At 36.9% G+C, this 18,464-nt stretch overlaps 4 protein-coding genes across 5 annotated transcripts in view; 2 read left to right on the forward strand and 2 right to left on the reverse strand.

The window, feature by feature from the left end:
• LOC104770890 (glutamate receptor 1.2) overlaps positions 1–2,915 on the forward strand; it is a 5,901-nt gene extending 2,986 nt beyond the window's left edge. Inside the window, exons 2-5 of the mRNA XM_010495358.1 lie at positions 9–1,249; positions 1,355–1,661; positions 1,756–2,129; positions 2,224–2,915. Coding sequence (XP_010493660.1) covers positions 9–1,249; positions 1,355–1,661; positions 1,756–2,129; positions 2,224–2,610 — 2,309 coding nt within the window. The 3' untranslated portion in view covers positions 2,611–2,915. The remainder of the gene's footprint in view (positions 1–8; positions 1,250–1,354; positions 1,662–1,755; positions 2,130–2,223) is intronic.
• On the forward strand, positions 5,587–8,652 carry LOC104770891 (glutamate receptor 1.3-like). Its single transcript, XM_010495359.1, has 5 exons — positions 5,587–5,896; positions 5,989–7,217; positions 7,301–7,607; positions 7,705–8,078; positions 8,184–8,652. Exons 1-5 carry the CDS (start codon positions 5,587–5,589, stop codon positions 8,592–8,594), a joined length of 2,631 nt encoding a protein of 876 aa, XP_010493661.1. The 3' UTR covers positions 8,595–8,652.
• On the reverse strand, positions 11,953–14,720 carry LOC104770893 (probable D-amino acid oxidase PA4548). Its single transcript, XM_010495360.2, has 9 exons — positions 14,420–14,720; positions 14,154–14,303; positions 13,724–13,938; positions 13,571–13,641; positions 13,220–13,385; positions 12,834–13,005; positions 12,560–12,718; positions 12,372–12,460; positions 11,953–12,291 (listed from the first exon to the last, which is right to left on the reverse strand). The coding sequence occupies exons 1-9, from the start codon at positions 14,655–14,657 to the stop codon at positions 12,196–12,198; spliced, it is 1,356 nt and encodes a 451-aa protein (XP_010493662.1). The 5' UTR covers positions 14,658–14,720; the 3' UTR covers positions 11,953–12,195.
• LOC104770895 (monocopper oxidase-like protein SKU5) lies at positions 14,958–18,438 on the reverse strand. Of its 2 annotated transcripts, XM_010495361.2 has the most exons (9): positions 18,151–18,436; positions 17,886–17,995; positions 17,519–17,789; positions 17,280–17,418; positions 16,826–17,180; positions 16,348–16,713; positions 16,168–16,246; positions 15,896–16,098; positions 14,958–15,396 (listed from the first exon to the last, which is right to left on the reverse strand). In XM_010495361.2, exons 1-9 carry the CDS (start codon positions 18,292–18,294, stop codon positions 15,291–15,293), a joined length of 1,773 nt encoding a protein of 590 aa, XP_010493663.1. In that variant the 5' UTR covers positions 18,295–18,436; the 3' UTR covers positions 14,958–15,290. The 2 variants fall into 2 exon arrangements, with proteins under 2 accessions (XP_010493663.1, XP_010493664.1); XM_010495362.2 differs by lacking the exon at positions 14,958–15,396 and having other exon boundaries at positions 15,920–16,098; positions 16,172–16,246; positions 18,151–18,438.

An 18,464-nucleotide genomic window follows, 5' to 3' on the forward strand; every position in this document is an offset into this window, starting at 1 on the left:
TGAAACAGTTGTAGAGTTGCTGCAAACACAAGGAGTGGAAGCCATAATTGGCGGGAACTCGTTGCTAGAAGCGAAGCTTATGGCGGAACTTGGAGAGAAAGCTAGGGTTCCTGTGATATCACTTAACTCTCCCATGTCATTGTCATTGAGCAATTACAGTCACTTGATTCAAGTCACACATGATTCTGCCTCAGAGGCTATGGGAATGACAGCTTTCATCAATGGGTTTGATTGGAACAGTGTTGCTCTTGTTTATGAAAATCATGATGATTGGAGAGAAAGTATGCAACCCATGGTGGACCGTTTCCATGAGAACAACATTCGTGTAAAGTCCAAGATTGGTTTTACTGTCTCTTCAAGTGAGGATTCTTTGATGGATCGGTTACAGAAGCTGAAGGACTTGGGAACTACTGTCTTTGTTGTTCATTTGTCTGAAGTTATTGCAACTCGTCTTTTCCCATGTGTTGAGAAATTAGGGATGATGGGTGACGGGTTTGCTTGGATTCTAACTGCCAGAAGCATGAGCAGTTTACATGAGTCCGTTGATAATTTCGCAAAGGAGGCAATGGAAGGTGTGGTTGGTTTCAAGTCTTATATACCATCGTCAAAAGAGCTTCACAACTTCACTTTGAGATGGAGGAGATCACTCCCTGTTGAAGAAGTTATTGAAGGTGAGATTACTCGGTTGAGTATCTCTGGCGTATGGGCTCACGATATCGCTTGGGCTCTGGCGAGTGCAGCTGAAGTTACAAGGATGCCAAATATATCATCAACTTTCCTTGAGGCAATCACAGAGAGTAGGTTTAAGGGTTTGAGTGGTGATTTCCAATTGAATGATAAGATGTTGTTGTCAGACAAGTTTGAGATTGTGAATATGATAGGATCAGGTGAGAGAAGGATAGGATTCTGGAATTCTAATGGTAGTTTCAGCAATAGAAGACATTTATCTTCTACTCATGACAAGCTGGAGACCATAATTTGGCCCGGTGGGTCGGCTCAAAGTCCAAAAGGTAGTATTCGAAGAGAGAGCGATAGAAAAAAGCTGAGGGTTCTTGTTACATCTAGCAATAGATTCCCAAGACTGATGAAGGTAGATACTGATCCAGTCACACATGAGATAACATATGTCGAAGGGTTCTGTATAGACGTCTTTCAGGCTTCCATTGCACCTTTCAACTATGAAGTGGAGTACATCCGTTGGCGCAATGGAAGTAACTATGACAATCTTGCATATGCACTTCATAGCCAGGTACTAACCATGGGTCGATTTTACGATTACAAGTACTTTTTCATCTATGTAGCGTGTGTGGAAACTGAATCACTTCCATTGAAATTTTTGTGTTGCATCCCTTAGAAAGACAAATATGATGCTGCCGTGGGAGATATTACAATCACTTTTAATAGATCGACGTATGTTGATTTTACGTTGCCATTCACCGAAATGGGTCTTGGAATTGTAGCAGCAAAGGAGAGAAGTATGTGGGTGTTCTTCGAACCTCTAACACCAGACCTTTGGATAACAAGTGCAGCTTTCTTTGTCTTGACGGGTATTATAGTTTGGTTGATAGAAAGACCTGAGAACCCTGAGTTCCAAGGATCTTGGCCACAACAAATTGGAGTTGTGCTTTGGTTTGGATTCTCTACCCTTGTTTATGCTCATAGTAAGTAATCACCATTTCACATTTGTATATGCCAATCTTGGTCAGAAAAGATTGAAAGAGATGCTTACTTTTTGCTGCTCACTATGTGTGACAGGGGAGAAGCTAAAACACAACTTGTCAAGATTTGTAGTTACAGTCTGGGTATTTGCAGTGCTCATATTGGTTACAAGTTACACTGCAACATTGACATCAATGATGACGGTGCAACAGATACGATTTAACTCCAATGAAGACTATGTGGGTCACCTCTCGGGTTCCCACATCGCAAATGCGGCCCTCACCAATTCCAGCCTCCGAGCAATGAGATTATTGGGTCTCAATACTTCAGAAGATTATGCACAAGCCTTGTTGAACAAAACTGTCTCATATATTGTCAGCGAGTTGCCATACCTCAAAGTCGTCCTTGGCGAATATCCTGCACATTTTCTCATGGTCAAGACACAATCTACCACCAATGGTTTTGGCTTTGTATGTGTCATATTGTGCATTATCTGTCTCTTTACTCTTCATCTTCTTGTTACTTTCTGATAATAAATGTTTTGTTTGTTTAACCACGTTTCAGATGTTCCAGAAAGGCTCAGAGTTGGTGCATACTGTGTCCAGGGAGATCGCAAAGCTAAGGACGAGCGAGAGGCTAAACGAGATGGAGAGAAGATGGTTTGATAAACAACTTCCATACACAACCGATGATACATCAAATCCTATAACCCTTTATAGATTCCGCGGTTTGTTTATGATCACCGGAGTTTCATTCGCTATTGCCCTTGCAGTACTTCTCATTCTCTGGCTCCAAGAAAGATGGGAAGTTCTTGTGAACTCGGCCAATATATTCCTCTCACGACGACTTAGACATTTCATGATTCACTTCACAAGAACTATCCATCCTAGTCCCCTCGATGACCCCATTGGCGAAAATGCCGTTCAAATGGCTCAACGTAACAGACCGTAAGTACTGATTAACATAGAGCAAAAGGTCCATCTACTACAAGTGAAGTCGATGTTCCTGTTCTTTTGCATCACCCTATAGCTTACACAATTGTTGCGATGTGGTACTGTTACGTCTTTGACTCTGACTCTAACTCTGACCTTGGAGCCTCTCAGAACAACCTTGCCCATCTTCAATGTTCCATTAGTTCTTGATCCAAACTGGCTTACGTCTGAAAGTATAAATGATTGTGATCAATTTGTAAATTGTAGTGTGACCATTCAGAACCACTTTATGAGTTTTTGGTAGCAAGATATACCTCCCACTGATTAATTTCTGGACAGTGCTTTCCAAATGAGATATCCGCTATGATCCATTTTTAGGTAATATTGAAAGCACTTACGCAATGTAAATTGACATTCACATATATAAAAAAACATGTTGTGAAACAAATTAAACGTTTAATTCTTAGGGGATTTTCAGTAAGTCTTGGCGTTTGAATTTTCGGTTCGGATCGGATCGGATTTTTTGGATTTTGGGTTGGGATATATAGAATCCATTTAGAATCCGACTGTTTTTCGGATCGGATTTGTTCGGATTCGGATTAGTTTTCATTTTTAAAAAATCCAAACTTAAACCGAATCCCTTATATAAATCATTTGGAGAGTAAAATCAAAAAGTTGGAATAGCTCAGATGGCTAGAGTGTGTGTCCCTTAATCTCAAGGTGCGAGGTTTGAATCCTCCATTCAATTTAGCGGATAACCGAACGGATTTCGGTTCGGATCGGTTTAAAACCGAAATCTGATTCCCAATCAACACAGAAACCGATCTCTTTTGACAGATAAACCAAAACCGATCCAAATCGGTTTTGGATTATATGCCCATGACTATGAGGGTCCTAGGATCACTTGATCCAATATTATACATCTCTATAACTTTTTGTATTTTATATTATATAGTCCATAATATTAAAAATAATTAGTTATATTGATAAAACTTTCATATCTGGCTTAACAAAAATAGAATCACACGAAAATAAGAGGAGAAATATAATAATTAATGAAAAATTAATATGGTAAGTTAGATATCAAATTTTCTATGTTTATTTTGATTGGATATATTTGTCTTTTGAAATTAATAATGTATTTTTGTTTTTCTAAAATAACTAAATTGAATAAATTAATATTTGACATTTTTATCTAAAAATGAAATTTGTTTTTTTATAACCTATATTTGTAATGGCATTGTGATGTAATTATTTACACTTTTTAAGGTTAAGTTCAAAAACGTACTTTCCCAATTAATAAAGAAGGGATACATGTGAAGTGACATTAGTACAGTGGTAGGAAGTAAGTCTATTTGTAGAAGACATCATCACACCCGGGATCGAGTCTCGACTCCTATGTAGGAATTTGGCTACTGGGCCGGCCAGTTGTGGCCCAATGGTTGACAAAAAAAAAAAAAAGGATACATCTGAAATATTAGAATTTATAGTGTAAATCCTACTATATTAATTAAGAAGTACAAATATGAAACTAACCTTAAAATGTGTAAAAAATTACATTTAATTGCCATTAGAAAAACTTAATTAAGATTAATTAATTAATTAATTATAATTAATAAAAAAAATAAAATAGAAAAAAATCTAGAAAAGTAAAAAAAATCTATTCAAATCTAAACTAATTTGTACTTGAAAAAAATAAAAATTAACTACTAAGATTTTTTAAAAATATGGATAGTAGAGTTTATTTTCTTCTTTAATTTTACATTGGCATGCCATTGATTTTTAATAATTATTAGTTAAAACAAATATTTTCTCTCTCTAATAAATTATGGACAAATATTACAAAATATATTTTTTAAAAATATAAACAAATCAGAATTTCAAAAACTAAGATTTTATATCCAATTAGTCAATATACTTATTTTTAATAACTAGATTTCAAAGATTTTGTTAAAATTTCAAATTATGATTCTCCTATCACCTTTATTTTATTTTATTTACAAATTGTTTGGAATTTTCATATAATACTTATAATTAATAAAATGCAGATTTTTCTGCATATGTTGTGATTTGAATTTTTAAAAACAAAGATATATTACTCGATCTATGAAAATAAAATTTGTGTTTTAATTTTCACATTGGCGGGTTGGTAAAACTAAATTTATATAGCTGATAAATTAATAAATTTTATTTGTTCATAATTATAATATTAAAATTACTCATGTTTCACAAAATAATTATGCAAACACAACAAACAAACAATATAAAACTGTAATATACGTCAAAAATAAAATACTATAATATTCTAAAATAATTAGTATTCAAAAAAAAAAATTATAGAAAAATTAAAAATAAATAGTATCTCAAACAAATTAATTTTTTTAAAAAAATATGACAATAACTTTCTTATTCTATTATATTTTTTTTTTTTAAATGTTGACTCGTGCTTTAAGCACGGGATATTTCCTAGTTTTGAAATGAAAATTAGTGTACGTACCATCAAATTAATCCTTAAATATAAAAAGAGGTGTAAAAGATGTACTTAAATACTATCCAACAACTATGGAGTTACATAAAAATGTCCATACCAAAAGCAAAACCACTTATTTGTTATTACGATAATGGTGTTTCCTCTTTGGTCTTTTAAACTAAAATTGGTCCGTTGACAAATTTTATCCTCTAGAATCCTATTTTTACTTTCGTCACCAAACATTATAAATTTAGTCAGATTCTCCTACATTAGTGACCTGAAAAACAAAAGAGTAGCCAACCTCGGTAGCCCACACCAAATTTTTCGTTGACTAATGTCATCCTCTTAACAATCATATAAAAAAAGTCATCATCCTAAACTTTGAATATTTCTTCTTTTGTATGTTGTATACATTACATTTTATGTAAGACAAGACCGAGAAAAAACAAAACACGGCATGTGTTATATAATAATAAAGAGTAAAGCAACAAACGTGGGCTTTCTCTTTTCTCTGTAGATTTTTTAATGGAGAAATTATGTATTCAAAAACCAATCTTGCTATCGTTTCTTCTTGTTTTGCTTCTCTTCTTCATCTCCGGCTCTTTTGCTTCTACTCAAAACGACGAGGTTGATGGACGTTTCAGGTCGGGGCATGGACAGGTTCCAGTCCGGGTCGGGTTGGTTTTGGATTTGGGTTCCGTGGAAGGCAAGATAGTGAAAAGCTCTGTTTCCTTGGCGCTTTCCGATTTCTACGCTACTCACAATGGTTACAAAACAAGAATCTCTCTTTCATTCAGAAACTCTCATGGAGAGCCTCTTCTTGCTCTTGCTTCTGGTAACACACTTCTTCTCTACATAAAGCCTCTTCTTTCTTTGTCTTCATTCACGCTCACAATCTTGGTTTTATATCTTTTGTATATGAAACAGCTGTAGATCTGCTGAAAACCGAAGGAGTAGAAGGGATTATTGGCGGGAACTCGTTGCTAGAAGCTAAGCTTTTAGGGGAACTTGGAGAGAAAGCTAGGGTTCCTGTGGTTTCACTTAACTCTCCGGTTTCATTGTCATTGAGCAAATACAGTCACTTGATCCAAGCCACACATGATTCTGCCTCTGAGGCAAAGGGGATTACATCTTTTATTAATGGGTTTGATTGGAACAGCGTTGCTCTTGTTTATGAAGATGACGATGATTGGAGAGAGAGTGTGCAACTTATGGTGGAGCATTTTCATGAGAACAACGTTCGTGTACAGTCCAAGGTTGGTTTTACTGTCTTTTCAAGTGAGGATTTTGTGATGGATAGGTTACAGAAGCTGAAGGACTTGGGAACTACTGTCTTTATTGTTCACTTGTCTGAAGTTATAGCAACTCATGTCTTCCCATGTGCTGGGAGACTAGGGTTGATGGGTGATGGGTTTGCTTGGATACTCACTGCAAAAAGCATGAACAGTTTCCATGAGTCCATTGATGATTTTGCAAAGGAGGCAATGGAAGGTGTGGTTGGTTTCAAATCTTACATCCCAATGACAAAAGAGCTTCAAAATTTTACTATGAGATTGAAAAACTCACTGCCTGTTGAAGAAGCGGACATCGCTCGGTTGAGTATCTCTGCCGTATGGGCTCATGATATCGCTTGGGGTCTGGCGAGTGCATTGGAAGTAACAAGAATGTCAAATGTGTCACCAACTCTCCTTGAGGCAATCACAGAGACTAGGTTTAAGGGTTTGAGTGGTGACTTTCAATTGAATGATAAGAAGTTGTTGTCAGACAAGTTTGAGATTGTGAATATGATAGGATCAGGTGAGAGAAGGATAGGATTCTGGAATTCCAACGGTAGTTTTAGCAATAGAAGACATTTATCTTCTACTCATAACAAGCTAGAGACCATAATTTGGCCTGGTGGGTCTGCTCAAACTCCGAACGGGAGTAGTCTAAGAGATAGCGATCGTAAAAAGCTGAGGGTGTTGGTTACATCTAGCAATAGATTCCCAAGACTGATGAAAGTGGAGACTGATCCAGTAACCAATGAATTAATTGTTGAAGGGTTCTGTATAGAAGTCTTTAGAGCTTCGATTAGTCCTTTCAACTATGAAATAGAGTACATACCTTGGCTTAATGGAAGTAACTACGACAATCTTGCATATGCACTTCATAGTCAGGTATTATTTGATTTTATTTGATCAATGTAGAGTGTGTGGAGACATAATCGAGTTCCATAAAAAATTTGTGTTGCATCCCACAGAAAGACAAATATGATGCTGCCGTGGGAGATATTACAATCACTTCGAACAGATCGATGTATGTAGATTTTACGTTGCCATTCACAGAAATGGGTCTTGGTATTGTAGCACCAAAGGAGAGGAGTATGTGGGTGTTCTTCCAACCTTTAACACCAGATCTTTGGATAACAAGTGCAGCTTTCTTTGTCTTGACCGGCATTATAGTTTGGTTGATAGAAAGATCTGAGAACAAGGAGTTCCAAGGATCTTGGTCAAAACAGATTGGAGTTGCTCTTTGGTTTGGCTTCTCCACTCTTGTGTATGCTCACAGTAAGCTAGTACCCACCTTTTTCACATTCTTATATACAGAGTCTTGGTTAGAATTAGTTTTCTTTCACATTTTGATGTTTATTATGTGTGTTTTCAGGGGAGAGACTAAAACACAACTTATCAAGATTTGTAGTTACAGTTTGGGTATTTGCAGTGCTCATATTGACTGCAAGTTACACTGCGACGCTTACATCAATGATGACGGTGCAACAGATACGATTTAACTCTAATGAAGACTATGTGGGTCACCTTTCGGGTTCCCTCATAGCAAATGTGGCACTAACCAGTTCCAGCCTCCGAGCAATGAGATCACTTGGTCTCAATAGTGCTGCAGATTATGCTCAAGCATTGTTAAACAGAACTGTCTCGTTTGTTGTTGATGAGTTGCCATACCTTCAAGTTCTCCTTGGTGAGAATCCGACACATTTTCTCATGGTCAAGACACAATCTACCACCAACGGTTTCGGCTTTGTATGTATATCCTTCTTCTTCATATTCATAAGCTTCTTTACTCTTTATTTACTTTTGGCTGCTAACGAAAACAAATTTTTGGGTTTGTTAAATCCATGTGTTCAGATGTTTCAAAAGGGCTTTGAGTTGGTGCCTAATGTGTCCCGAGAAATAATAAAGCTAAGGACGAGCGAGAAGCTAAACGAGATGGAGAAAACATGGTTTGATAAACAACTTCCATACACAAGCGATGATACATCAAATCCGATAACCCTATACAGATTCCGCGGTTTGTTTATGATCACCGGAGTTTCATTTGCTTTCGCTCTTGCTGCACTTGTCGTTCTTTGGCTCCGCGACAAAAGGGAAGTTCTTGTGAATTCGGTTAAACTATTCCTCTCGCGACAAATTATCAATTTCAGGCTACACTTCACAAGAACTATCCATCATAGTCCTCTCGATGACCACCACATTGGCGAAAATGCGGTTCCAATGGCTCAACACGTAAATAATAGGAATTCTGAATTAGTAGGATAGAGCACAAGAAAAAGGTTCCATTACCAATCTTTATTACTTGTAAATTCCTTACGTTCGAAAAAAAAAAAAAAAAAAAAATGTATAAAATGATGTTAATTAGTCCCTTTGTATATTTTTGATGTAATCAGATTCAAAAAAAAACCATTTATAATGTTGGTTAGGACTACTTATATAATAATGTATGGTTCATGACACAAGAAAGAAATATCACAAGTCTGATGTAAACCGGAATTTATAGACATTAATTACTAACCAAGAAATCTGAAATTAACCGAGTCTGAAATACCAAAAATACCTCGTTGAGTGTCCAAATTGGGCTTTTATTGGGCTGGGCTGATAAAATCATTGAACCCAATAATCAGACAAACCCTAATTTTTCCACCTCTCTAAACTCATACTATATAAACTCTGTTCTTTCTCTTCAAGAACAACGCCTCTCACATCTCTCTCTCCTCTCTAGGCTTAAGTTAATCTTTCAAAATTTTGGAAGCTCTCTCTCTCTCTCTCTCTGTTCGTAGATTAGTTCTTTCTTCAATTTTTTTGTGTATATAATTTGTGTGTTTTTTTTTTGTTTTTTGTTTTTTGGGGGGGTTGGTTAAAGCAAGTCTCAGCTTCTTTGATTGGGTTAAGGTTATCACGATCCAATCAATTTTTTGAAAATCATAACTTGCGAAATAGGAATACAGTCAGTATCACTCGCCTGGATCTGATAATAAAATCATGATTATCTAGGCCCTTAATCTACTGGCACAATCTCTTTTCTTTTCTTTTTTTCTTTTCTAATTTTAGTATTTGATAATTGTTTTTGAGAAGCAAACGCACTCTGTCCCAAGACCTTTAATTCCATGTTTTGGTGCAATTTCTTCGTTTGCTAGATTGATCTGTAATCCAATTTATCTCAGTCCTCAGGATTTTATTTTCAGTGATCCTTACATGGGCACGTGGTTGGTTTACTATATCTTGATATATAATCGCTCTGTATGAGCTAGTCAGTGATTTGAATCGCTGTATATGATGACTCAGCTGGACTTAATGGTATCTGTTTTGTGGGATATAGACCGACCAATGACGATGATTGATTGATTCAGATCAAGTTTGACAGAGTACGGTTTTTTTAAGTTTTTAACCCGACATAAGTAAGCTGTGTTTGGTCTTCTTCTTGTAATAGGAAGACCAAAAATAAGGAACCAACTAAGCAGTGGGTGGGAGAGGATTGAATGCGGTTTAAGATATAACCTTTTGCCTGCAATTTTTTAACTTTAGATTTGCATATGCGATACTAAGATGTGTAGCTGATTTTGCTTTTCTCGCACATAATCGATCTATAAACAAGTTCAATCTCTGGCCCTTGTAAATGTTCTTGAAACTTGAATCAAAAGTAAGTGATTAAAAATCTTTATCTAGATTGAATCAAGAGGTTCCTATATCTAAATTGCTCTTAACCTATAGGTGATTGAACTGTTTCTTATGAGTCACACAATAAATTTTTGATCACACCAATTAAAATTTAAACTCGTACTTTATATTACATGTTGAACTAATACAAAGCCATAAAGAAAAAGATGATGCATTAGACTTTGGTATGGAATTCCTAAAAAACTTAGCTTATGATTGCTCCACTAAACTGTAGTTTATGCAAGTTATAAAATTTCCTAGTCTTTGGTGTTATAGGTTGATTCTACCTACCTAAATGGCTCATACTAGTCGTATCCTTATCCAAGTGGATTGTCTTGTAACTAAATATAATAATCTGAACCACCATGCTTGTCAATCGTTAATTTTTTTATGTACCAACTACATTAGAGGAAGGAATGATTCATTTATCAAACCAGATGTATATATCGAGAAATCGTCAAACTTCATATCAAACAAAAATGGGAGGACTTAAGGTCTCACGTTCGAGAACCAATAGTTTGGGAGGGATGATTTACACACCCAAAAATGAGATAACATCNAATCATGATTATCTAGGCCCTTAATCTACTGGCACAATCTCTTTTCTTTTCTTTTTTTCTTTTCTAATTTTAGTATTTGATAATTGTTTTTGAGAAGCAAACGCACTCTGTCCCAAGACCTTTAATTCCATGTTTTGGTGCAATTTCTTCGTTTGCTAGATTGATCTGTAATCCAATTTATCTCAGTCCTCAGGATTTTATTTTCAGTGATCCTTACATGGGCACGTGGTTGGTTTACTATATCTTGATATATAATCGCTCTGTATGAGCTAGTCAGTGATTTGAATCGCTGTATATGATGACTCAGCTGGACTTAATGGTATCTGTTTTGTGGGATATAGACCGACCAATGACGATGATTGATTGATTCAGATCAAGTTTGACAGAGTACGGTTTTTTTAAGTTTTTAACCCGACATAAGTAAGCTGTGTTTGGTCTTCTTCTTGTAATAGGAAGACCAAAAATAAGGAACCAACTAAGCAGTGGGTGGGAGAGGATTGAATGCGGTTTAAGATATAACCTTTTGCCTGCAATTTTTTAACTTTAGATTTGCATATGCGATACTAAGATGTGTAGCTGATTTTGCTTTTCTCGCACATAATCGATCTATAAACAAGTTCAATCTCTGGCCCTTGTAAATGTTCTTGAAACTTGAATCAAAAGTAAGTGATTAAAAATCTTTATCTAGATTGAATCAAGAGGTTCCTATATCTAAATTGCTCTTAACCTATAGGTGATTGAACTGTTTCTTATGAGTCACACAATAAATTTTTGATCACACCAATTAAAATTTAAACTCGTACTTTATATTACATGTTGAACTAATACAAAGCCATAAAGAAAAAGATGATGCATTAGACTTTGGTATGGAATTCCTAAAAAACTTAGCTTATGATTGCTCCACTAAACTGTAGTTTATGCAAGTTATAAAATTTCCTAGTCTTTGGTGTTATAGGTTGATTCTACCTACCTAAATGGCTCATACTAGTCGTATCCTTATCCAAGTGGATTGTCTTGTAACTAAATATAATAATCTGAACCACCATGCTTGTCAATCGTTAATTTTTTTATGTACCAACTACATTAGAGGAAGGAATGATTCATTTATCAAACCAGATGTATATATCGAGAAATCGTCAAACTTCATATCAAACAAAAATGGGAGGACTTAAGGTCTCACGTTCGAGAACCAATAGTTTGGGAGGGATGATTTACACACCCAAAAATGAGATAACATCATCATACAACCCAAGGCTTTCAAATACAATTATGAATTATGTTGTTATATGAAATATTTATAAATAAAAACAAAGCACTAGCACACTTATGTTACCAACTTGTGATCATCCTTCAATTTCTTTTCAGGTTTAGCTGTAGATGAAATTTTTAAGCTATTATCAACTTGTGAACACACAGAAAATAAATTGATTATAAGCGGTGGTCATAACTCATCATCCTCATCATCGTCTAGTGCAAAATTATAAACAAACATAGAAACGAAAGGATACTAGACCATAGACAAGGATGCCTAAGACAAACACTACTGCAAAAAACATTTAGACATCACTCCCTTTGAGAAAAGATTCAGCAACCACAATGCTCAAGAATATTCAGTGCCTTAACTAAACCGCACTGCGTCTATTTCCTCAGCCACAACGTCCTTTAACCCAAAACGTTGAGCTAGCTACCTGTGACGGTTTCCCCAATACCATGTCCGATACCATTTCCGCTGTTCCTAGAGCCTAAACGATTTCAAGAAACCAGGAATCATGATCATGTTCTTGAGAAAGGTTTTACAACATTAGTATGAATCTTTACTTACCATGGAAAGTCCTCCTCCTTCATGACCAGCTGCCAAGTACAGGTTTTGTAATCCAGGCACGGATCCAATCACTGGCTTCCCATCAGGCACTATCATCAGTTCAAAGACACGTACGTTCAGGTTTTGTAATCATTAGTTCCAAGCACCGGTTTCAAGTATCTTTAAAGCATTAGAAGCAAGAGACTTACTGTAAGGGCGCAACCCGACTCTCACTTGCCTATTACGGATGAAATCTTCGAGGGAAATATCTCGTAACTTGGGAAAGAATTCTGCTGCACGCTCCCATATGCAGCGGATGATAAACTCATCAGCTTCAGTGTCAAACCCAACAAATTCACGGCTGCTTCCTGATATTAGAGATGTATGTATATCATGTGTGACTGGTAAACATTTTTAGCATACAAAATAAGAAGCACAAATTTTACTGGTCCAGGAGTTCAAGGTTAATGAAATTTTAATTACCAAGAACAAGGTTTCCTGCTGTATCCATTGTGGCTGTCATGAAAATAGATAGCATCCGTTCATCGACATCCAATCCTGAAGCTGAAGCACTTTGATGATTCGCATAACCAGCCTCCATTATCCCATGATTTAAATGGAACGAATCAAAGTTCTCTACCACAAGTAGATGTCCCTGCAAAGAAATAAGTTGGATAATCCCAAAGCAGTCTATTTAACTCTGACAAACAAATATACTTGTTTTCTTGTAAACAATACTATTCTCAAGAACTCAACTTTCCAGAATGTCTAAACCTGTTGATTTTGATAATACATCTTGTGCTGGTAGAGATTTTGATAACGGGGGTAAAAGAGAATGGAAGATTGAGCAATCAGACAAGAGTTCAAACCTTTCTCGGCTTTACAGGAACGTCAAGCGAAATGTTGCAGTCTTTAAGCAATTCATGCATGAGAGATCCACTCCAGCAACCAGCAGCTACTATAGTAGCCTTCTTACCATACAAGTTGCGTTTAGAAGTCTGAACACCTGTAACCTCCGTACCATGCCCCTCAGACCTGAATCAGATATACAATTAACACAGCCTCTTAAGGTAGCAAATTTAGGAAATAGTGATGGCAAACTAGACGCAAATATCATATACAGTTATGAATATTTATGACACATATCACCCTAGATTACAGAAAGCATTTTTATTTCTGGTTCAGAAGAGTTCCAATTCAGCTAAACAAAGATTAGCAACCTTATTAAACCTGTAACAGGTTCGTGATAGAACTCGGCATATCTTCCTTCTGCTGCAAACTCTCTGTTTCCCTGAATAACTCAAAGAAAACTAAGTTAACCACAAAGCAAAGAGTCAGATGAGACATTCAAATATCCATAAAAATCTAGCAACCTTGTCGATATAAGCAACCGCACGATGAGCATCCAGCTGCGAATCATCGGGAAGAAATGCAGCCCCGGAATCATCATCCACAAGAACCGAAGGCTCCTTTTGAAACAAATCAGCACTAGACAAATATTCAGTTCTCAACCCAGCTTCAGATAGCTCATGAACCTTTTGCTTCAGAGCAACACATTCCTCAGAGGTCCTACCAATGAGCAAGCTTCCTGCAGATGACAACAATACAGAGAACTATATCATCTAAAAGAAATTTGCCATTTCGAGGAACACGATGAAAATAGCATTGCCTAACATTGGTTTATAGAACCCAATTAACAAAAGTGAGGAACTTTATAGGAATCAACACAAGATCATCAGCTAAACAAAGTCACTGAAAGAGCTCCAAATTCACCAAAGTGAGTAGTCAGACGAAGAAAAAAACCTGTCTTTTTCCAGCCAAGCAGCTCTTGAGGATCAAGACCTGCATCGTTTAAGCTCTCTGCAAGGTTGTGCCAAAGTTGATGACTCCTCAAGGTCAAGTCCCATACATCACTGCCTGGCTTCTTGTGTGTCATCCATATATATCCCTGCCCTGAAATCCCAAAACCAAAAATGTCAAGTTAGTTAAGTCAACTCGATTCACTTCAAGAGTCCAACTTTATATGCAGAATCCAATTTTGTAAGAGAAGGGAATAGAATAAAGATTACCGGCACCAGTGGCGCCAGAGCAAGGGACGGCTTTATCAACAACGGCAACGGACAGATCCGACCCGGTAAGGAATTGGCGGGCTATGGTCAATCCGATGATCCCACCACCAACAACAAATACATCGTAGGAGCTGCGAGAAGCTGTAACACGAAGTAATGGATGTCGGGTCCTCGGAGATGAGAATGGGTAGTTCTTGGATGTTGACAATGTGGGTGATTGAAAGCAAATGGAAACCATTGGAGAGCTTTTGGTATCGTAAAGGTTTGAACTTTCAAAAGTCAACGTAACAATTAGAACCGGAATGAGTCTTATTATTATTATCTGCAAAGTAGACACTTTTTAAGTTTTACTATCTTATTAGTGATTCACATTTCCACCTAAGAATCATCTTCTTCTTCTGATTAGTTTATGTTCCTATTTGGAATTTGGATCTAACTAAGTTCCTTAGACATGGATCCATAGAGTTAAAACTGCAGATTAGCTTATAAACAAGACTCAGGTTTGAGCATTACCATTCTCTATTCTCTTGAGATGTCCTTATAGAAAAATTCTTGGCAGTAGAATCAAGAATCTTCTTAGTATTACAAACATGATTGATGTCTTTTTACCAAGTTCATATAGCACAGTCAGATAATAATGTTCTATTGCAATGCAAGCCTTACGGCATAACATTATATTGATTGGCTGAATAAACTCTACGCATAAACAAGAAACACAGCATCTGTGATCTTCAAGCTTCTACTATTACACCAACGCTACGAACTTCTAAAATGACGGGAGTGGCGTTGCAGGTTTGCTACAATCAGACCCGAGAAGCTGATGACGAGGTTTGCTACAATCAGACCCGAGAAGCTGAGACTCGTCATCTTGCTATAAACTACTGACTAAGATTGCAAAAAGAGCGAGGAGAAACGCTCTGCTTCTCACAAAGATGGATCGTGGTGATCCCGAAAACTTTACCCTTTGTGCTTGATCTCTGCAGAAAAAAAACAAGATGATACATGTCAATGCAACAAGTTTATCTCCATTAACTACATCCGACCTTCGGTTTCTAGAAGAAAAAAAAAACTGCAACTAAACTCTCTCCAGCAAGCACTAATTGCATAATGAAACTGAAAAAGCAAACAAAACAACAAAGAATCTGGTCATTTTACATAGAGCAGATATGTTGAACTGATAAAATAGCATGTTTCAGAAAAGAAATGACTGAGAAGGCCAACCTAAAAGGTATATCCTGTCTATATAACCCAGAAAAGTCCATTATGAAGGAAGCAGGTTATCTAAGTTACTTTTGCTACATAATAGGTACTTCCAGATTCTCCAACCTCTTTATCTTGATCAAGTTAGGAATTTCGGAGCAGCAAAAGCAGGAAGGAAAAGGAATAAAATGATGCTCTTTCTATCTTATATATGGAACATTTTTTTTCTGGATCTAACTTTTGAAATAAATATGAGAGAGCATCTGCAAAGCTTACTTTTGTAAAGGTGAGAGCCGACCACAATATATGGAGTTTCCAGGAACAGAATTCTCAGATGAGTCCATGTCAACCTCTGGATTAACCACACTCAAGTATACTTCTTGGCCCAGATACCATGAGGCGAGATTGTCTATTCGAAGGTTCCACATGCCAGCATTGTCCAAAGAAACCAAGATGGCCGTCCATGCACCAGGATACACCTGTAAACAAATTAGCTGTTTAGAAACACATAGAAACAAATGTAACATTTCGGTTTCAGGTCATAAAACCTGCGTAGTAGATCGAGCAACCGCATCCCCCTTGTTGTATGTGCTTCTGCTATTTTCTGTCCACAAACCAAAGTCCATCCTTCAAGACAAACATCATTCTTTAATTCTACAATCACATTGTCCATTATCTCTCAATGTCTGATCATGTAATTGGATCTAATATAACTAATGCAACCTTACCCAACAACAAAAAACGCATAACCATCCAAGTGGTAGCTCTTAACAGTGGTGTCACTATTCTGAAATATGATTTCCACGAATCCCTTGAACGTGCCGTTTATGACAGAGGTATCAACCCTGGGATGCCTATTCATCGGTCTTTTTGGGAAATCCAACTTGTATACCCCTGAGATGTTGTATTGTTGAGCAAGCTTTAGGGGTGTTGAAGGAGGTATATACGATATACCATTAAGAGTGGCACGCAATCGTCCCTCTATCATCTCAGGTGGCCCGTTGACAATCACATACACATCAGTTACTGTGATCTGGCCATATTTGAAAGATCCCTGAGGGTTTGGGCGGGCAGCCCCAGCCGAGAGATTCAACCTACCAAATAGCCTTTCTATCAGCAACAAGTAAAATTGCAGCCTTAATACAAATTACATTCTGCCAAGATATTTTCTAGTATGAAACATGACTATACATAGTTGTTAACAACCTTATGGATCGAGCTTGGTTCATTGAGAAAAATGTGTCCAACTCAGCAGGGGGATCAGGGAGTGGACCTAAAGCGGGTCCTTGAGAACTAGAGTAGCGCAAAATAGCGACTCCACTAGCTTTGACGGATGTAACAAATCTTGGGCTGGCAACAATGTAATAGTCATTACTACCAGATTGATCCATAGTAACCAAAAATGAGAAAGATTGACCCACATGAATGTCCATGTTCGTATAATTCTGCTGAACTGTGTATGACCCTTCTGTCTCAACAAGAAGTAAGTTATGATTCTGTATTCTAAAATTCAAGCTGGTTGCAATCCCAGAGTTGTGAACACGGAAACGGTATGTTTTTCCTAGTAACAATGAAGACATGAATGTGGTCAGAGCAGGAGAAGATTCAAACTATAAACCAAATGAATATTCAACAGAAAAGAGATATTATTCAAGGATACCTGGTTCAACGTTAATAGTCCCAAAAGGAATCGCATTCGAAGCAAGCTCGCGAGTGTAAGGAAAAGGTCCAAATCCATTGATGAGAATACCATCTGGAGGTCCAAGACCATTCTTACCCTCAACATCCTTCCTCAGCTTCTGATTCCACAAAAACGTTTGAGATGTTAAAAACAAGCATATCAAAAAGAGACGGGACAGTAACAATAAAGAAAAGGTTAAAGCTTTATTGTGTAAAAACCTTATGGCTCTTAGTATACCAATCACTGATAAAGAGAGTCACATCACCATCAGGACGAGCAAAAGGAACCGGAATGATTTCTCGATTATTGACAATAATCCCTCCATACCCACCAGAAGCTCTCTGGAAATTTGTAGAAGGGAAATAAAAGAAACTCCCAATCTGATCTTTAACTTGAAACTCATAAGTCCAATTCCAACCAGCAGGAATTGGACAATTAGTTCCTAAAACACCATCTTGCCATGAGTTTTTCCTTTGTTGTATTCCATTCCTACAAATCACCACCACCACTAACATAGTATTAATGAACAAATCAAATCATAAAGATACTTAAGAATAGAACAGAAGAATAGACATTGTTACAGACCATGTAAGAAGCAGTGGCTCGTCAAGATTGTTCTTCACATTCATAACAACGTTCCAATTCGTAGTCACGTTTAGAATTGGTCCAGGGAACTGCCCATTTATCCCAATTACCTAGAAATCGAATACACCAGCAAGAACCCACATGAGATCTCAAAAGTTGAAACATTTCAAATTGGAATCTTAAAAATTGAAACTTTCCAAATTAGGAATTTCAAAAATTGAAACTTTCAAATTGGAATGAGATTCAAAACGTAGAAAACTGAAACCTGTTGACGAGTGCCGAGAGGAGAAGCAGTGAGGTAAGAGACAGTCCAATCGAAGAAGATGTAAGGATCGGCGGCTAGGGTTCCGGTAACCGACAAGAAAACGACCACTGATATGCACCGTAAGTGCAGTGGAGAGCACCGCATTGGATCACTCACTTTCTCTCTGATTCGGGCAGTGAGTGAAACTGGAGAAAACCATGTGCAGAGATTTGGGAAAGCTTTAAACCAAGTCTGAATGTGATTACAGCAGCAGAGGCGCCAAAAGAGAACATACCTTGTTGGTCCTACTTCTCCACATATTTCAGAGATTTTAT

Source organism: Camelina sativa, chromosome 20 (genome assembly GCF_000633955.1).
Source record: "Camelina sativa cultivar DH55 chromosome 20, Cs, whole genome shotgun sequence".
Classification (NCBI taxonomy): Eukaryota; Viridiplantae; Streptophyta; class Magnoliopsida; order Brassicales; family Brassicaceae; genus Camelina; species Camelina sativa.

Excerpts from the sequence above, each read along its gene's own strand:
- LOC104770891 (XM_010495359.1), top strand. The coding sequence starts at position 5,587 with ATGGAGAAATTATGTATTCAAAAACCAATCTTGCTATCGTTTCTTCTT. Across the intron at positions 5,897-5,988 it reads TCTTCTTGCTCTTGCTTCTG|CTGTAGATCTGCTGAAAACC; the intron begins GTAACACACTTC and ends TATATGAAACAG. Across the intron at positions 7,218-7,300 it reads CATATGCACTTCATAGTCAG|AAAGACAAATATGATGCTGC; the intron begins GTATTATTTGAT and ends TGCATCCCACAG.
- LOC104770893 (XM_010495360.2), bottom strand. The coding sequence starts at position 14,657 with ATGGTTTCCATTTGCTTTCAATCACCCACATTGTCAACATCCAAGAAC. Across the intron at positions 13,006-13,219 it reads TTCCTGTAAAGCCGAGAAAG|GGACATCTACTTGTGGTAGA; the intron begins GTTTGAACTCTT and ends ATTTCTTTGCAG. Across the intron at positions 12,719-12,833 it reads AGCAGGAAACCTTGTTCTTG|GAAGCAGCCGTGAATTTGTT; the intron begins GTAATTAAAATT and ends CTCTAATATCAG.
- LOC104770895 (XM_010495361.2), bottom strand. The coding sequence starts at position 18,294 with ATGCGGTGCTCTCCACTGCACTTACGGTGCATATCAGTGGTCGTTTTC. Across the intron at positions 16,714-16,825 it reads AACCAAGCTCGATCCATAAG|GTTGAATCTCTCGGCTGGGG; the intron begins GTTGTTAACAAC and ends GCTATTTGGTAG. Across the intron at positions 16,099-16,167 it reads TTGCTCGATCTACTACGCAG|GTGTATCCTGGTGCATGGAC; the intron begins GTTTTATGACCT and ends ATTTGTTTACAG.